Genomic DNA, 21,079 nt, shown 5'->3' with positions numbered 1-21,079 from the left:
CTTCGAAACGCAATATTTTGTAGGAATTTAGGATATTTACGAGCAAATCTCCGAACGCAGCTTCTACAGTTACCTTTTTCATGTAACATTCCACCAAACATATTCACTGTTAAAACGTATATTTCATTTTCCAAACGATTATTTAATAGGCTACATGTCCCCTTGGGTGGGGGCAGTAGTATAACACCCACGGTATCCCCTGCCTGTCGTAAAAGGTGACTGAAGGAGCCCCAGGGGCTCTCAAGTTGGGAGCTGAGTTGGCATTCACGGGGCCCTTAGATGAGTCCTGGCATTCCTTCCAGGGGCCGATGACTTAGATGTTAGGCCCCTTTAAACAACGAGTATCATCATCATCATCATCAGGCATTGCTTCCACTTACTTGTGCCAGGTTCCTCACTTTCATCTACCCTATCCGACGTCCCTTGGTCAACTCTTATTATTTTCCAACCCGACGGTATTAGAGCACCAGAGGCCTAGGGAGTCTTCCATTTTCACGGCCTTCGTGGCCTTGTCTTTCTTTGGCCGATAACTTCATTTTTTGAAGTGTAGGATCCCTTCCATTTTTAATCTCTGGTTAGTGTTATATAGGGGATGTTTGGCCAGTTGTACTTCCTCTTAAAACCACCACCACCACCACCACCACCACCACCTTATTATTTAATACACAAGCAACAGTTACACACACGTTCCGGTACGATTCTCAAAAGCAACTGACATCTGGGGCGTTTTGTTCACTTGGCTTCCCACCCTGCGGGGAAGTCGGCTGTCGACGGAGTGAAGCGCGGTTTCCCCGTAAAGTGAGAGCACTGTATTTCTTTAACGTTCCTTCAGACGCTATAGATTTTAAGCAATATCATTACTATACATTAAGAATTTAATCATCGGTCAAGTCGGAATATGAACCCGGGGTTTCCAGGTAAGAGGCATACGCGCTACCTGCGTCCTACGGGGCTGCATGTCAGAATCTACAAACATTAAATTGTAATCAGGTCAACTCAGTTTTTACAATCCGAAGAATGTTCCAGATTCTTCCATAAAGGACAGCTCTTCGATTTCAGTAACACTTCATTTGTTGATCTTGCGCAATAAGAGAGGGAGTTACAGAAGTACCCCAGTATTTTTTCCCGAGACACACTGGAGCGTAAACAGTTTTGAGACTCTTAAAATGTAAACTTATTACTTATTATGCTATTTTGCTTTACGTCGCACCGACACAGATAGGTCTTATGGCGACGATGGGATAGGACAGGCCTAGGAATTGGAAGGAAGCGGCCGTGGCCTTAATTAAGGTACAGCCCCGGCATTTGCCTAGTGTGAAAATGGGAAACCACGGAAAACCATCTTCAGGGATGCCGACAGTGGGGCTCGAACCCACTATCTCCCGATTACTGGACACTGGCCGCACTTAAGCGACTGCAGCTATCGAGCTCGGTCTACTTATTATGAACCAAATATTTAGTTCTCTTTTTCTTTTTAAAGGCATATCCTATTAATAAGCGTAAACAATCTAAGAGTATCCCAGATTTTTCCAGAAAAACTGATCCAGGATAATTCCTTCGGTAATATTCATCATAATATAGCTATACACTTTTGGGTGGCACTGTATTTGTTAATAACTTCACACGGCTTGTGCAATATCAGAGGGCATTCCATAAATTCTTAGCATCTTTCATAAGATAGAATGGAGTGAAAACAGTTTTAATACTTAAGTAGGCCTACATACATTATAAACTAAATAAACAATTATATTTAAAGAAACGTCCTTTAATCTTAATCTTAATCTTAATAACCCGCAATGTATTCCAGATTTTGTCTATCAGACAGGTCCATGATAACTTGTAACTGGTAGCTAAAATGGGTCTACCTATTCACTACCACGCTAATAAAACATCTACCTATTTGGTCAAAAATCAGTTACATCGTCATCTAATTAGAACATGAGACCAGTTTCACTCACTTGGGCCATAAACAGCCGTAAAGATTTTAAAAATTGGCACAACTAAAAACATAAAGAGATCTAAACAAAGACATCTAAAAATGAATACACATTAAAATCAATCTCTGATAGAAAACTTGGTGGCACTTACTGTATATCCATGCGTCATAAATGTTGTACTGTGAATTTAGTCCTTGGCGATACAGACCATGGGGTTTGTTTTGCCTTTGGAGGGAAATTTTAAGGCTCCTCCATTAGGGACCTACGTTAGGTGACACTGACTGTACAATACATGAATCAATTGTTGTGAAATCATAGACATCATACGCCAGGATCAAAATTCACAGTACAACATTTGTGACACATGGACATAAGTGTCACCAAGTTTTCTATCAAAGATTGATTCCTTTTAGATGTCTTTGTTTGTTTCATGGTCTTTTTAGTTGTGCCAATTTTAAAAATCTTTACGGCTGATTATGGTCCAAGTGGCCGAATGCGGTCCCATGTACTAATTATATGACAATGCACCTGACTTTTCTACCAAATAGGTAGATGTTTTATTAGTGTGGTATTGAATAGGTGGACCCATTTTTACCTACCAACTGTAACTGCTGTCAATACGGATCATTATGAATGTTTTATCGTACAATCTATACGGAATGCTTATCATAATATAGTTGTGAACTTTTCGGTGACACTGTATTTGCTAATCTCTCCACATGGCTCGTACAACATGAGAGGGTATTCCATAAATACCTTAGCATCTTTCATAAGATAAACTGGAACGCAAACAATTTCCCTCCGGCCCCCAGTTCCGGGATATGATACGTCTTGTATAAACATGACAGGCGCTCTTCTTTGACTATCGTTATGCCTGTTTACTCGTGATCTCTCAACCTTGAGTTTCCCTTTTATATATTTTTCAAGATTGAAAATGATTGTTCGTCTATTTTGCGTACGGTTCGTCTTAATGCAGGGTAAACATAAGCGCTTGATAGATCTTGTCTGCTGCCGGATATGAGATGGAAGGGCGGCAGATGTCAAGCGGCAGCAAAGGAAAACAATTTGTCAACATCCGAGCCGAGAAGGGAGGCCCAGCCTCAGCAAAACTGATCCCCATTTTAAACAAATATAAAGTTCTGAAACGTGAGTCAGATACAAAGATGATGGCCATTGGTCAATGTTCACATTACCAATACCAGGAAAGCGCTGAACAGAAGTAATCTCTATGGTTTCTCAACAGTTGATTCATATATTGTGTAGACAGCGTCACTAAATGTAGGCCCCTAAAGGAGGAGCCTTAACGTTTCTCCACACAAGCGAAACAAACCCCGTGGTCCTATAGCCCTGATGGACCTTGGCCTACCAAGCGACCGCTGCTCAACCCTAAGCATGTAGATTACGAGATGAAGCGAGGCCAATGAGACAAATCCCTTCGGCCGTTATTCTTGGCTTTCTAGACCGGGGCGACGTCCACTTTCCGGGCAGACATATATAATAATAATAATAATAATAATAATAATAATAATAATAATAATAATAATAATAATAATAATAATAATAGCATAAATATTAGCGACAGTGGAACTCCTTACCTTCCCACAAATCGGAAGGCCTTCATGTCTTACACGAAGATGGATGGCTACATTCTGTTTCGGCTGCTGTTTAGAACTTATTGTTTCGGTGTATAAAGGAATATTTGCTAACCGTATAATTCATTCTCTCGTGATTACGACAACAGAGGCCCTAGGGGTTCTTAATTTGAGAGCGTAGGTTGGCAACCACGGGTTTTTTAGCTGAGTCCTGGCATTGGTTCCACTTACTTGTCCCAGGCTCCCCAATTTCATCTATCCTGTGCGACCTCACTTGGTCAGCTCTTGTTCTCTTCCAACCTGACGGTATTGGGGCATTCGGAGCCTAGGGAGTCTTTCACTTCCTGCCATTCGTGGCCCTCGCCTTTCTATGGCCGATACGTTCATTTTTCGAAGTGTTGGACCTGTTCCATTTTTTCTCCCTCTAGTGTTAATACAGGATGGTTGCCTAGTTGGTTTTTCCTCTTAAAACAACAATCACCACCACCACCACCTTATGAGTACTGAGAAGACAAAGTGTTGAGTAACAATCAAATAAGTATCGCCTTTATGAGAGAGGTAGCAATCATAAAAGGGAGAGAGCACTGCCGCTCAATCAGACGCGAGTTACGATCATCAACTTTTGATTGCACCCGCAGGAGTCAATAAAGCGCTCCATTCTGTAAACATAGAGTGCTGATGTTAGTATCTAATAAGCCGTAAAGACGAGGGAGAGTGTATTACATAAATAGGTTCTCGAAGGGCCCGCACAATAACGGTTTGTCTTACTATCGGTGGAGTGATATGAGCACACGCAGACGCTGGGAACTCTGTGTAACGCTCCGAGTTCAGCTAAAAGGCGTGTACAAGCCGGTTATTAGCTACTGAAGTATTATTTAAGCCACACTGAGACAGATAGGTCTTATGGCGACGATGGAGTAGGAAAGGTCTAGAGAAACCACGGCCTGCCGGCAGTGGGGTTCGAACCCACTATCTCCCGGATGCAAGCTCATAGCTGCACGCCCCTAACCGCACGGCCAACTCGCCCGGTATATTATCGTCGCATCACCGGTAAAACGTTGTATCCCACAATACTCTTCCTATCCATTAATCTCCTTAAGATTGGTCACGCCTCCCAGCCACATATGGACACGCAGTCCATCAGAACAATGTCCGTTGTGTTCGTTTTCCTATGCCGACGATTAAACGAAAATGAACCTTACATGCATTGTACACTAGGAGTGCGTAAATACGTAATGCAAACGTACATTCCTACAATACGGCACTGTAAGGTTCATTTTCCTTTACACATGGGCATAGGAAAATGAACACAACAAAATTTGTTCTGATGGGCTGCATATCCATACGTGGCTGGGAGGCGTGACCAGTCTTAAGGAGAATAATTGATAGGAAGAGCTTTGTGGAATACAACCTTTTACCGGTCGAGCGACGTTATTTAAGGGATTGAATTATTGAGGTCGATAGCTCCCTCAGGGGATCAGTGGTAGTCAGCCTCAGGTTCGAACTCGACAGAGTCAGTCGGAATTTTGAATGTCCATACTGTATTCCATCGTATGATGTTGGCATGTAAAATCTCTCTGGTAACCCAGTTGGAGTTTACTCGACAAAATGAATTCAAACTAAACCATAGATCGCTAAAAGAGATTCGATTTTTTGCCATCTGGAAGAATAAAACTGAACTTTGAAATTGACACGTTTGCAGCCTCATGGCGTCAAATTAATATGCTGAGTCCATAATATTATTATTACTATTTCTAATCTCTTTCCCATTTACATAATGTCAGCGCCTTGTACAGATTCAGCCCATTTTTGTGGTCGGATGTCTTTCCCGACACCAACCTTATGTACGGGGGTGTATTCACTACTGCGTATTTCTCTGGTGGTTTGTAGAGTGATGTATTATGAGTAAATGAAAATGCGTATTGAAACGAACACAAATACCCAGTCCCCGAGCTAGATGAATTAACTACACAAAGTTAGAACCCCTTAACCAGCAGAAATCGAACCCTGGGCCCTCAATACCGAAGGCCAGTACGCTGTCTATTCAGCCGAGGATCCGCATTATTATTATTATTATTATTATTATTATTATTATTATTATTATTATTATTATTATTATTGTGTTGAACGTGCAGAGTGGCCGCTCTTGTTAACACACTGCGGTTATGGAGCCAAGTTCTGCATTTGGGAGAAGCGTGGGTTCGAGCCAAGTTCTGCATTTGGGAGAAGCGTGGGTTCGAGCCCCACCGTCGACTGTGCTGAGAAATGTTTTCTGTAGTTTCCCCACTTTCACTTCCAGGCAAATGCCGGGACAGTTTCTATTCATAGACCACAGCCGATTCCTTCCATATTGTCAATTTTATTCACCATCATTCATCTTCATTAGCTCTTTTTCTTTTTATGGCCCGAAGAACATACCATATAACTTTATTTCACCTCATCCCCGATCCCGTATCGGGAAATAGGGATAAAGGGTATACATACATACATACATACATACATACATACATACATACATACATACATACATACATACATACATACATACATTATTACTGTGCTGCTGTGGTGTCAGTTCTAGTGAATGTATTTCTAATGTTGCGAGTTCGAATCCGGCTCAGTTCGGTGGTATTTGAAGGAGATCAAACACATTTGCGTCGCATACGTCCCCGAAAACCGCGAAAGTATTTAGTGGGACGTAAAACGAATAACATTATGATGTGTCTGTACTAATATTATAAAGAGACTCCGCCTTCCTAGCTGTACAGTATGCTCAGCCTCGAGGACTTCGGTTCAGAGAGTCTTGGGTGTGATTTCTAGCCTATCGAGAATTTTAGCTGCGTTTGATTAGTTCCTCTGTACTGGGAGCTGGGTGTTCGTGTTTGTCGTAATGCACTTCTCTTTATGTACAAACAGCACATCATACTAATAAGCACTACCGAAACATAAAATAGTAAATGCGTCTCTCCACATAGGGTTGAGGTGAGGAAGGGAATACGACTGAAAGGCATGGTCAAATCTACATGTGCGATTCAGTTCGCACCCGCGACTCCAGAAGTATGTGAGAAAAGCGACAGAAGAAGTTATAAGCCACAGAGACCGCGACTACCCATGTTGGGAATACTTGTACTGATAATGTACAGCTCATGTTTCATGACATAACCTCACAAACAGCGCGATCCTATCGTATGCATATAATATGATGTAATAAGAATAATATTAAATGAATATAAACACTTCATAATTATACATGTAAGTAATAATAATAATAATAATAATAATAATAATAATAATAATAATAATAATAATAATAATAATTCGAGCTCGGTACTTGCATTAGTTATCCATGGGTGAGAGAATGTTATCGCACTTGCGTCAAGCCTATGTGGAGGGATGAATTATTGCGCGTTTCTGCGGTGGTTTGTCGTGTGATGTTTGTATGTATGTAAATGAAGATCTGTGTTAAGATAAACATGGACAGCCTGTCCCCGAGCTAGAGAAATTAACTACATGCAGTTAATTGGGAATCGAACTGAGGGCCCTCTTAACCGAAGGCCATTAAGCTCACCATTCAGCTAAGGAGCTAGCCAAGGAGCTTTAGAGAATAATAAATTTCCTTAAAACCGTCTTGATGCTTTAAACAATATTTAATGAAATCCGAACAAATTAAAATTACACCACTGCTTCATACTTTGCTATGTTGAATGATCGAAATTCTCTTTCTTTCTGCACTCGGGGATGTGTTATCTACCATATAAAATGCCGTATAATTGACAAAGACACTCTGGTACAGGTAGATTCGTTTTGCAGATGTTATGGTCGTAACCATGCATTGCCAGAGAGTTCACAAAATGTCGGAGTTCTTGATCTGTTTCCGTCCAGGGTAGGTCTTGTTGAATAAAATCCCATCCATATGTCCCATCGTTTATCCTCTCTCTCTCTTGTGGTCGTCTCTTCTATCATAACGTACCTGGTAGGTTCAATTTGTATCGTAAATCTTCGATTAAAAACGTATCCTTAGTAAATTCGCAGACAAGTCTGGAGCGCGCATACTTTGATACACCAATGTCAGGTTTTAAGAAACGTGCTTCATGGCTTCTAAGTTGCGATGGTCGGAGATGGTCAGTTTTCTCACGTTATCTCAATATATATATTCGAATCAGAAATATTTTGGCATTGCAAAGTGATATGGATATTTTCAGGCAGAGTCTGTAAAGCGCTTTAAAATCAAATATGGCCTTAGTAGCTGCTGCTGCTCTTGATTGTGTGTGTAGTCTAAAAGTGGTCATTGTAGTCTGTAGTGTCACGCCCAGATATTTAAAACAATGCACTTATTTTAATGGTTGGTTTTGTACTAGGATGTGATCTCCCAATGATTTACGCCTGCCCTTTCGGAATGACATTTGCACATCCATGCTGATAATTCATTTGTTTGCGTCTGCCCAAATTTGTAGTGTATCAAGAGCTTACTGTAGTTCGGTTTTATCATGGGACTCAATAACTACATCATCAGCGTAGATGTATATCATTATTGACTACGTTTCCAGCCTTTGGACGACTTCATGGGTAGCAATGTTATGCAAAATGGGACTGAGGGGATCAACCTCTAGCACACCATATGTTTGCAGTATTTCCTACGATAAGTTCACGTTGTTGGAAACTTTAATTGCATTAACCTCTAGAATATTGCGAATCAGAGCTGTAATCTCAATATTATATGCTCTCAGAGACTGAAGTTTGAATGATGTGTTGTTTTTGTAGAGCGCGTCAAAAGCCTTAGCAAAGTCTATAAATACTGCATAAAATTTTCCACGTGGAAGTCTTAACGTGTCTTAACGTTCTTCTATGTCTTCATTCAAGTTTTTAACTGCTTGAAGTGTGTTTCGTCCTGTTTTAAACCCGAATTGCTCATCTGGAGTTTTGGCATAACTTCTCTAGTTATTCTTTGGTCAGTACCTTAAAGCCTATTTTCTAAGGCTATTCCTCTATATAAATTTGCGCTATTGATATCGATTTTTCCTTCGTATCATACATTTATTATGGAAGAACTCCGTTGTGCTGGTATATTGCCCACATTGAGGCACAGGTTCATAAGCTCTGTGATTTCTGGGAACACGGCATTGGCTGCAATTTTAAGATGTTCATTGAATATCCCATCCGAGCCAGGAGCCTTGTTGTTTTTCAGGCTCATTATTGTTTCATGAACTTCGGCCGGAATGAATAGATTAGTAATAGGCCTGGTTCTATCGATGGGCTTCAGTGCATATGCAGCTGTGATTCCTCTTTTGCTGAGAATTTTGGCGAAATGATTTTTCCCAAATGGCCATGTCAATACTGCCTATTATTTGTAGGCTCCTTGGCAGATATGGATCTCCGAATGTATAGCCTATGCCCATTTCGCTAATTGAATAGTGCTGTTGACGGTAGCTATGCGATTAATCCATAAGAGTTTACGTCTAGAAGTATTTTCAATGGGTTTGAGAGTTGTATTTATAATATCATGATCAGGTATTTGCTCTAACCTCACATTTTCGGGTGCACCTGTATTATTTCACAAGACAACTTTTATTTTCCCTTCAACTCTCTTCCTCTTCTTGAAAATACCCCTTGGCTTTGTCATTTCAAGCAAACACCAAACACATGATATGATAAAAGTAAGAACCACAATAGCACTACAAAAGTTGTCACAGATAAACAAAGGAACAAAAGAATAGCGAAGCCCGCATGTCTACTAGATGACTTGCAGAGTAGCCAACATGAATTACATCGCTAATAAAATGTCTCTCAATTCCAAAGCGGGAACAATCTCCGAATTATAAAAGATAACTGATGTGCAAGAGAGAAAGGTGGGCGTGTCACCTAATGCAGCATACTATTTGAACGTCTATTTAAACCACTTGACGGGGCGTTGGATAAAAAATACCTTTAGTTACGTAAGTGAGGTTATAATGGACACACAACACTAAAAAAACTTTTTAGCCTAATGGACTAACACCTCCCCTTACCACAAGCTATCTTGCTTTTCTTCAGTCAACAACTGGAGACTGTCTGATACACTGTATAACCATGGTACCCCTACTTGTGTACATATTTATAATTAACTGGGATAAGGATGAGAAGGATAGAAGCCATCTCGGCATTCATCTCGAGTTCAGAGGTGAAACTACTTGGTGTGGCCAACAGTTGAAAATAAATCCACCTCAGTTTTGTTTCCAACTGTTCCAGCTTCTCAAACCTGTTCTAAATTAATAGCACAACCCAGAATCGAAGTTAATCGGAAAACTACTGTGTACCTCCTGACCACAGTGGTTCATTAAAATTTCTCAGAGTTGAAAATGCAGAATTTTAAGTAACTGGTTAGTTCTTATGAGAAATTATTCTGTGCTTGAATTTAAATATCGACTTGAACCGCCTGTCTGGGCGGAAGCTCGGGAGAAGTTCTCTTTTCACCTCATTAGCAAGAAGAGTGTGGAGTTGAAAACCGCGGAGGGAGGTCTGGCCAAGCCAAGAAATATCGTTGTGTCGCCAGAAGTTGGCGGTAGCACTCGACAGAGGTAATTAGTCACAGACAGACAGTTCTCGCTCTTTCTTGTGCCTGATTTTTCTCTTTTAACTGAACAAGAGAGAGGTAGATCTAAAGCTGGCATCACTTTACATACATTTTCTTTATACACTGTTCGTTCAATCTGCTAGCGTTTGGGAGGCGACATTTCTCTATTTGCAACTAGCTCTGTTGCCTGCTTTAGTACTTCACACCTTTTACAATTAGATCATTAAAATCATGTTTTTTCTGATTCTCTCAGCCTCCTCGACCGAGTCCATAATACTTGTATGGTGGCAATGAGTGATTCAGACGGCGCTGGTTTTCTGAGTCCAGGTTCGATTCTGGCTCAATTCGGTAGTACTTGAGGGTACTCAAATAAGACAGCCTGGTGTCGCTAGGTTTACCCGAAGGCAAACGAATTCCTAAAAGACAGAATTCCTTCACGTCACTGTCTCCGAAAACCGTAAAAGTAGTTAGTGGAACATCCGAAACCAATATTATAATTGTTCTAGGTAACCTCTCTTCCTCCATTCACCTCACATGGTCCCACCACCGTAGCCGGTGCTTGGTTCAACCGAAATGGCGTGGGTTCTACTCTACGTCAAGAACTCCAGAAGCTAAGAAGAGTACAACGTTTGTGGTCTATTCGGCCTTCAGAAGAAATTAGTACAGCAATTATTCCTAGTTGGAAAACTGGCCTGGCATGCAGCTAACCACTCCCTCCTACTTAGTGTGGAGAATGTTGGAATCCTTTACCTTCCAATCCTCTATGGGCCTCCATGGTCCGTTAAGTTCATTTAGAACCTGCTAATGGATCTTTCCTCTTTTAATGCTACTTTGACAACAGACTGAACAGAGACAACAGAAGTGTGCTAAAACCCTCACCTCTATAAAAATAGTCGCAAATGTGAAGGAAGATGACTTTTAGCCTACTATAAAAAATGGGAAGTATTTTTATGAGATCACTATGTGGTATCTGTTTATATGGATCCGAATTCATTTCCGAATGGCTGCTTCTATTTTAATAATAAAAGTATTGTCACCGCCCAATGACTTTTGAATACCTGCCAGCAAAAACGTTGTAACCCTCAAAATGCATTTTTTTCCAATGATACAACACTTCCGCACCCACACGACCCGTGGCGAAATTTAAACAAAAGAAAAAGGCGCTTACCGTTCAAAATTGCCGACATAACTTCCTAGATGCCTCACTCTGACCTCATACATCGTTTATGCACGAAAACCCAGCATTCTAGAAAAGTAAGGGTACAACGTTTTTGCCGGCAGGTATTCTTTTGTTCTTTGCTTAATAATAATAATAATAATAATAATAATAATAATAATAATAATAATAATAATAATAATAATAAAGGAGAATGGACAAGGAAAAAAGTCGCTTGGAAGATCGGAGCTCAAAAAATGGAGGGAACATAAATGGATTAACAACAAGTATCTGTAATAAGAAAGGAATATCCTGGAATGCCAGTATAAGACACTACAACACAGTGGTCAAAACAGAATGCATGTATGTCAGTGAATGTCTGTCCATGAACTACAGGTTCCTTTATTTTTCTTCAAGTTCTGAAAATCATTTAACCTCCATTAGGCATCTTCCAAACCTTTTACTGCAACAAAATGTGCTTACCAACCACTATGTAATCAACTCACAATTAATTTTACCATTAATCTAGTTTTTTGTACACTTTGTCCTCGGGGGAGATTTCCCGTTGAGAAAAAGTCGAAATAAGTAAAACGAAGAATCCTCTGAAAACTTATGGGCGCTGCTCAGACTGAAGGCAGATGGAAACAAAGAAGTTAACCAGAAGGTAGAGATAATATGATATTAGAGACTATGAAGAGAAGGAGGCTGGCGTTTCTGGGACATTTGTACAGAATGAACGGAAATATCCGACCAAACAGATATCTTATTACTTCTGGGAAAAGAAGACTACTACAGCATGGATTAAGGAGATGCGGGAAGATATGAAGAGGTTAAACATCTGAGAAGTCCAAATGTTGGACAGATATTTAGGAACGCAGTCAAACATTTGGAAGGGTTTCAAGCCAAAGGAAGATCCAACAAGACCAGAAGGACCTGAACAGAAGAACAACGGAAGGAGGCCAGCGAACGCATGAAAGAATATTGGATAAAGAGCAAACTCCACACACAACAAAAAAAGGAAATGTTGTAGCGTGATCCTAAGTAGTCAATTCGCTTATACTACTACTACTACTACTACTACTACTACTACTACTACTACTACTACTACTACTACTACTACTACTACTACTACTACTACTACTACTACTACTACTACTACTACTACTACTACTACTACTACTACTACTACTACTACTACTACTACTACTACTACTACTACTACTACTACTACTACTACTACTACTACTACTACTACTACTACTACTACTACTACTACTACTACTACTACTACTACTACTACTACTACTACTACTACTACTACTACTACTACTACTACTACTACTACTACTACTACTACTACTACTACTACTACTACTACTACTACTACTACTACTACTACTACTACTACTACTACTACTACTACTACTACTACTACTACTACTACTACTACTACTACTACTACTACTACTACTACTACTACTACTACTACTACTACTACTACTACTACTACTACTACTACTACTACTACTACTACTACTACTACTACTACTACTACTACTACTACTACTACTACTACTACTACTACTACTACTACTACTACTACTACTACTACTACTACTACTACTACTACTACTACTACTACTACTACTACTACTACTACTACTACTACTACTACTACTACTACTACTACTACTACTACTACTACTACTACTACTACTACTACTACTACTAATAATAATAATAATAATAATAATAATAATAATAATAGAGGTTTGATAAGCTCAGTGGCTTAGCTGCTAGTTTCCCGCCCAGAAGGATGAGGTTCGAATCCCAGTCGATTCTGGGTTGAGATTTTCATCTCAAAAATTACGTAGCGTCGGAAGGGCATCCAGCCTTAAACCCCAGGCCAAAACCAAAATTAACCTGGGTGGCTCCAGCGACCCCATAAATAAGTGGGATACGTGGAAAAAAAGAAAAGTAGACTATTACTACTACTACTACTACTACTACTTAGTTTTTACGATCTTTTGTCTATATTTACGGTTTTGAGAGGCCCCAAGGCATGGGTAACAGATCCTCAGGAGTTGGTTTACGCACTCGTAAACATACTGACAAGAGTCTGATGTATTTGAGCGCCTTCAAATATCACTGCCCTGCTCCTAGTTGTTTACGTAGCAATAATACAGTACATACAAGGTTTCAGCGACGCTGGGCTTGGTCTAGGAAGGTAGTGGTCGTAACCTCAATTAAGGCACAGTCCCTGAATTTGCCTGGTATACCACGGAAAACCATCTTCAGGTCTGCCGATGGTGGAGTCTGAACCCACCATCTCCCAAATGCAAGTTTTCTTATTCACGACCCGTGCCCAGTGGCACCTGGCTTAGGGGTAACCCCTACATTGATCTAGGTGATATTAGCTTAACCCATTTTCCGTGGAATTTGTCCAAATGGAAGTATTAATGACTCCTTAGGCATCGAAAACTCCATATTATGACTGTCGGAAGATAATAATAATTAGGGCCCCGGATGTTTATGCAGTAATAGGTTAGAATGCAAACTTACTGAAGCGAGTGACAATTAGAGACTACCTGCACGACGGTACTGCTATGAGGTTTGCATAAACATTAAGGGTTCAAATATTACGATTGTAAAAGGAAGATAGGCAATGATAAGGAGTAGTAAATCTAAAAGTATGGCCCAATACACTACTACTGTTTGGTTATCAAAGTTGGAGAAGAACGCGCTTCATTTTGCGTTGCTTTTAGCGTGCCGACAGAAGTAACTTCGAACAACTGATGTGACGTTGTTCCGGCACATCGTAGACCCTGTTGCTCGAGGCTTATTCGTCAACAGCCCACCCACAGAATGCAATGTCGTACACACTCACTATTCACACTTACGCATGTTATGAGTGTTACCATGGACTGACAGTTGCTCTAGAATAATCATATGCAGGCCTGGATGTGCAATAGTTAACAGCATACAGTTTTAGTTCGGAAATGGTAGTGAATTGGACTATACAGTACATCTTGGCTTTGCTGTCTTCCTTATCATCTCTCGAATTACTTTCTTAAATTTTACCGTAGAGGAAAGACTCTCCTTATATAGATAAAATAGTATTTCTGTCCGTACTTTCTAAATATTAAATCAGCACTTGGTTTTTGTACCCCACAGGGCAAATGATATCCCGTCTAGGGTTCAGTTAACTTTTGCATATCTGTTTGACTGCCACAGCAACAAGAGAGAACGCATAGGATGGATTTTCACGAGACTAGGTATTTAAGTTTAGGATAAGGGTAAGTAGAAACTTAGATATGTGCTGTTCAAACTAATTCAGTGGGTAAAACACAAAAACTCTCTATATCTATCTTAGATTGGTTTTACATGACCATTTCTCAAGGCAAACTTTACGTAAGATCGTGCTGTATTTACAAACGTTTTGTTCTATAGATTTTTCCGATACAGGGAAATATGAGGGAAATACCAGAAGGGAAGCTTCAGAGGTGGGGGTTGCATAAAATTCGTTGTCCGATACATTCAGAAGGGAAATATTAGTGGTAATCGTGTCAAATATTTAAGTCAAAGAACTCCAAGAACCGTTAATTAGCTATATGGAAAGTTGCTATTGAGATCATCTCGGTAAGGTTTTATTTAAAGACTTTGTATATCAGTTTCTACTTTTTGAATATTAACACGATACTTGATTTTTATAATGAAAATTTTCGAGCCGTCTGAAAATGAAAGAGTGCAAAGATGAAGGTCTCAACACAATGAAATGCGCTAATGTCTCCATTTAAAATATCACATTGCATTTGGTGCCAATTCTCCGAGGAATTGGACAAATACGCATTTCAGAGGATTTAATGTCGAAAAGCGTTCTGTGGTCATCATATGCAAATATTACTAGGCACTTCGAAAATACCATGAGGTAACTACTGCAACCATAATAAATAAGATAAAAGTACCGTAAGACGAGTAGACACGTATCATATAGACTATGTTGTAATATTTTATTACATTCTGTGTAAAATGCTCGATAAATGGTCGACAAAATGTAATCACATGTTAGGTAACTGAGCAGTCAACGACGGGTACAACATCTATTATACGGTGTATATACATTGCGTTAGAAATGAGTCTCCGCAGTGACCTTGGCTGGCTTAGAACTTTTGCCGGTAAGGTTCTGTCATCTAAGGTGCAATATTTTGTGAATATTGTCAAGGCATTCTCGCTCTTCATAATGTATGTGCTGCGGGTCAGTATATCTCCCGGCAACGACGATATGCAATATGTTGGCAACGCTCCAGCCAACCCGAGCAGGATTCAGTGCTGTTAAAATGGAGGTCGGGGAGAGGTGGTCAATAGCGTGTGAGATTTAACATGCTTACTATAGATGAGTGAACGTTTTTAGTAGAGTGCGTTTTTCGGGAAGGTGACAAATACATGGGCGCAGTGGAAAGGAGATTTCGGGAATGGTTTTCCTATTCAGTTCTACCACATCGTGGTACTGTGCGAGATTTAATAAATAACTTTCGTGGATGCGGTGCCGAATTCAATGTTCCGAAGAGCGGTAGTCCCTCAATTTTAACAGAAGAGAAAGTTTTGGATATATCCGACAGGTTTCTTAAGTGTCCATATAAATCCATGCAGAATAAGGCACAGCAGACTGGCGTATCTGTCTTCACAGTGCACATAGCAGTAAGAAAGAAGATACATCTTTATCCGTATACATTTTCTGCCGTTCAGGAGTTGAAGCTGGTGGACGCAGAGAAGAAAACTTTTTATTGCGTGGTTTCAGAGTTTTTTTAATCATAATGGAAATGGAGTATTAGACAGAATTAATTGTACCGATGAAGCTTTGTTTCTTTAACTGGTTACATAAATGGTCAAAATATTTGTCATTGGACATCTAAAACCCAAATACAATTTCATTCACAAAAAAGATTGGCATATGAATTGAATTCTCCGTTAACCAATTATTGGATCGATACTTTTTAACAGCCCGGCAGATTTAAAAGAACGGGAATGAATGAAGTAGAAATTACTGGCTCATTCTTCCAACAAGACGAAGTCACAGCTCAATCCTCCAATGGCTCCATGTAATTTTTAAGTGATATATTCGGGAGACAATTTCACGAGGGCTCTGGCCACCACGTAGCCCTGATTTGTCTCCTCCTGACACTGTTTCTTTAGGGTGCTGCTAAGTCCTCAGTTTGCCAGTCTACTTCCAGAAGAGTTGAGGGATTAAAAGTAGCCATAACGAATGTTATGAACTCCGATCGTAGTGAAACACTGGTGAATGATTTTGATAATAAGTGTAAACACGTTTCCCTATGCTTGGAACTCCATGATGAACATTTTCAATATTTACAATTAAAACCTTTTCAAGTTACTTTTTTTATTGGCACTGTTAACAGCCTATCTTTGCGTAATACGTTATTACAGAACCGTTGTGTTATTAATTTTTCGATCACTGCATTGCGCAATCTCTCGATCCATCCGCTGGCATCTGACCCTGAGCAGACATTGTTGCCACCCGAAATGTGCATTTAGATAGGCCGCAGCTGCACTGGTTGCTGCGGAGAGTAATTTCTAACGCACTATAGAATATTTATTGAAGTGTTAGACTAAGTAGTCCTATGAGTTTCTACCACACGAAGCAAGACAAACTCCAGATGGCAAGACCGTGAAAGCTTAAATACAAATCATTGTACTATTACCAATTGTATGTCGAAAATCATTATCCTCCTTTAGCAGGTTAACAATCCTTGTCTGCTAACTCGGCGGGATTGTTAAGAGGATCTGGACTGAACAGAGTTGATTCAGCTAACAGTGGACACGGATTTACTGTGTCTTTACAGTTCTGAATTAGGGAGGCAGGTGGTGGTTTGAAAATGGTTTTCCGTGGTTTTCTATTCTCGCTAAGGCAAATACCGGGAAAGTTTATTTTATAGGTCACGGTCGCTCCCGTATCGCCGAACTTCAAATCACCACAACACATCTCCTGACATGAGACAGGGCATCACTGTTATTTAGCGTCTTGAAAAAACCCCGCCAGTCTAACTGACGAGCCCAAATGGCATTATCGGGGTAAAACACCACACACACGCCGCCTAATAACCAAGTCTATTGCAATTATCAATTGTAATATTGTTTATCATTAAGCTGATAATATTGTAATACACACATAAATGAAGACGTTAAACCACATTGTATATCAGTCGATATTTTGGTATTATATATATCGATCACAATATTACTGCCAACAATAACAACATCACGTACAAAATTTCATATAGAGAGTTTCTTCCGTATTCAGTATACCAACAGACTATGGCAAACACGAAAACATGTTTCAATCTAAAATCCACGTTCTTCTTAGACTGTCATCTTGTGAAGTGTATTCTGCTAGACTACACACATATTCTGAAATTGAAGTATAGTATATCCTATTTTCATGTTAGTTCGGATAAGGGAGGGATTTGAGATGATACCGTCCACATTACTACCGCTTGTATTTAAATGACCATGTGCACTGGCTTCTATTCTATAATAGAATAATATTTGCATTGGCACTGATATATTGGATAAAGAAGATTGTTTTCCACGTGTAAATGACTGAGCCAGATATAATTAAACACTTATCTCATGATGAAAAGGTACAAATATTCCAGGTGTAGTAAGATGTGTAACGAGCTTAGAAGACTAGAAAGTTGGAAAGAAAACATTTAAAATCAATAACGAAATACATTTGAGGAATAACTGTTCCCATAGCATACGTCCCATCCAGTCCAACATTACTTTAATACAGTGCATGTGCACCATGGAGTGGTATATATAAACACAAGACTTACCTGACAGCAGAGATGGGCGGTCAGTATCCTGGACGCTCTGACTAGATGACGCCTGCGACACACCGCTAGATTCTGTGCTCGTCTGCGCCTCCTGCTGTCCCCTCAGACGACGTCGCAACTTGGGCATATCGAAAGGCAGTTCGTGCAGGTCCACAGAGGTAGCACTGCCAGAAGTACACGTGTCTTGCTGTAGAAGGCGTCGACGACGGAGTTTGGGCATATCGAAAGGAAGGTCAGAAAAATCTGGCGGAGGTGGTTCGACAGGATCTCCCGTTCCACAGTAGCCTTTACAGCCACCGCGCGACTCAATGGAAATCCCGCTGTCGGAGCCTTGGATTTCAGTCTCACCTGACGACTGCTGCTGCAAGGACAAGTTGATAAGGTTCTTGTTCTGCGGCGCGCGGCGTTTTACTTTGGTGCTTTGCTGCTCCGACCACGGTTGTTCCAAAGGTAATTTCGTAGTGGTAGAAGCTGGTGAGGTAATCTGCTCCGTAGTATCCTCTGGAGAGGCCTTCTGGGAGTTGTTGTTACGATTATTATCCGAAGTCTCTGACGCTGGTTCCTGGGAAGATTTATCAGAGATAGGTGACAGGATATGAAGTTTGTTGCTCTGATGGGCAAAGAAGCGGCTACCAGAGACTACGCCAAGGGGAGTGCCCGCGGAGCACTGGTGGTGGTGATAATAATGGTGCAAGTGGTGTAAGTGGTGCAGATTACCCGTTGTGCTCCCGCTGCTCCCACAACTACCTGTCGAGTCAGAGCTGTGGGAACTTAAGGAACTACTTCTGTGACTTTCAGAACTTGTTGTACTCCGGTTGCCTTCACTGGTGCTACTTCGAATGGATTCCAGGCTACCACCACTACTACTTGTAGCCATGCTTTCAGAACTCGAGTACTTCGGCCGAACTCCGCATCTTCTCACGCCAGGCCTCCCTTTGAATTCCAGAATTGGTCCTGATTCCTGACCTACAGTACCACGATCTCTCACGCTGAATTCTGCAACAGCACTCGCTGGTCTTCCTTTAAATTCAAGTATCAGGCCATGTTCGGGTTCTCCAACTCGAAGCCTGTCTTTGAACTCTAGAATATGGGCACCTTCTTGGAACATGCTGTGCGGCCTTCCCTTAAATTCTTGAACATTTTCCTCGTCGTGGCTTAAGCTCATAGGTCGCCCTTTAAACTCCATGATACTGCCCTTACTGCAGGATTCTCTGGCTCTCAGGGATTTGACAGGAAGACGCATATCTTTCAGACGGGCATGAGCAGGACTACCAGCGGGAAGATTCGGAGCGCTACGAATACTATTCATATTGTGCAAATCCTTATTGCCGTGAAACTTGGCAGGAAGTGGGGCGGTTGATGGAGGGGATGGAGAATATCCTCTCAGAGGAAGCGATGGAGACGGAGCTGCTTTTATCACTTCTGGAGCCTCCAGAACTAGTCCTTCTAGATCCTGGGATAGCGTCGTTGTGCTACTCATGTTGTCTCCGCAGTTCACTCTGCTTGGAAGCGCTTTGGGTCTGTCTTTGACTAACTTTCCTCGAACTAATGTTATCTTTCTTCTTTCTTTTGGTGTAAAGATACCAAGACTCCCAGCGTCCTTGGACGAACTAGGTTTTACTGTCTTCACCGCATTGCTGGAGGTCACTTTGTTGCTGCCAAACATTTGCAAAATGGGGTGATTGGTGACACGATCGACATCGTCCAAATCATCATCCGAGCGGCTCACTTTACAATCAAAAGCAGTCTCGTAGACGTGACGTTGACGTCCACTCATATCGTCACAGTATTCGTCGAGCCCTTCTTCGACGTCTGGATCGTCGTAGTCCACAGGTGGTTCTTCTAGGGGCGGTTGTTGACCGTTGAGGCGAATATCCCTAGTGCTACGGAAGTGGAGGTGACGGTTTCTTCGGGATTCCTCATCGTCAATTTCATCTTCAACCCTGACGCACTGCGCCACCCCTGCACACGCGCAGACGGACGGCCTCAATTGTCGGTGCGGCGGCATGAGGATGGCGTCCCACTCGTCAACATGCTGAGTGGCACGCTCGACTGCTACGAGGGAGTCGCTCCCATCTCCAGCGACAGAATTGCGCTTCGGCAGTAGCACCACCTCTGATGGTGGCGGTGGTGCGTCGAGACTCACGCACTTGCGATACCTGCTACCACTCACGGAAGGTCGCCGATTTAATTCGCCCTCACTATCACGAAAGAGATCACTATAATAATAAGGGGATGGATTGCGCCGGGGTGGAACTACCTGTGGAGCCTGGTCTCTGACTATATCCTCAAGTTCTTGCTCAACATCAACGTCGATTACTGTGACGCACTCATTACACGCCTCTGCCAATGACTGCTCGTCTGGTTGACCGACATCTTCGTACACGCCATCATCTTGATCATCGGCAGTCTTTGTCTCTGAGGAACCATCTGGAACAAAAGGAATAGATCATGAGATTCTCTCTTATAGAAGTACGAAATATAAAAACACACACTCTCTCTCTCTCACACTCTCTCTCACACTCTCTCTCACTCTCACTCTCTGTTAAATGGTAGTGACTGGTGATGGCAATTACTGTTTTAAAAGGGAGTTCAACATGGACCTACATTTATTATAAAAGACCTGCTCTCTCCCTTGCTGGACAATGCATTGTCTTGTCCACCTAGGAGTTCTCTCACTCGCCGCAGCGAGTGCTAACATTCGGCCATATGTTACGGTGTTTATACTATTCAAGTGAAGTTCATCCCTTCTTTCACAGAATTAAAATTACTGTAAGTCTACTCTACGTATGAAAAAGATAAAAAAAGACTCAAATGTAACTTACATGTGCGAAATAAACTGCTTTATTAAAGATAAAACTCGTCGAATACAAAGAGAGATAAACAGTGCAAGTGAAGCAAAAGGTATCACTACCTGTACAAATATACCCCCTACATTAATATTGCATTATTGTACACATTGGATAATCCTTATCACCAACAGCAAGTTA

At 41.1% G+C, this 21,079-nt stretch overlaps 1 protein-coding gene across 1 annotated transcript in view; it reads right to left on the bottom strand.

Annotated features, from left to right (window-relative positions):
* hwt (heavyweight) overlaps positions 1-21,079 on the bottom strand; it is a 227,294-nt gene that overhangs the window by 37,915 nt on the left and 168,300 nt on the right. The window contains exon 4 of the mRNA XM_068225221.1: positions 18,090-20,519. Coding sequence (XP_068081322.1) covers positions 18,090-20,519 — 2,430 coding nt within the window. The remainder of the gene's footprint in view (positions 1-18,089; positions 20,520-21,079) is intronic.

This window comes from Anabrus simplex, chromosome 1, assembly GCF_040414725.1.
Source record: "Anabrus simplex isolate iqAnaSimp1 chromosome 1, ASM4041472v1, whole genome shotgun sequence".
Taxonomy (NCBI): Eukaryota; Metazoa; Arthropoda; class Insecta; order Orthoptera; family Tettigoniidae; genus Anabrus; species Anabrus simplex.
Note: the sequence above shows the minus strand (reverse complement) of the source record. Positions and strands in the feature narration are given on the sequence as shown.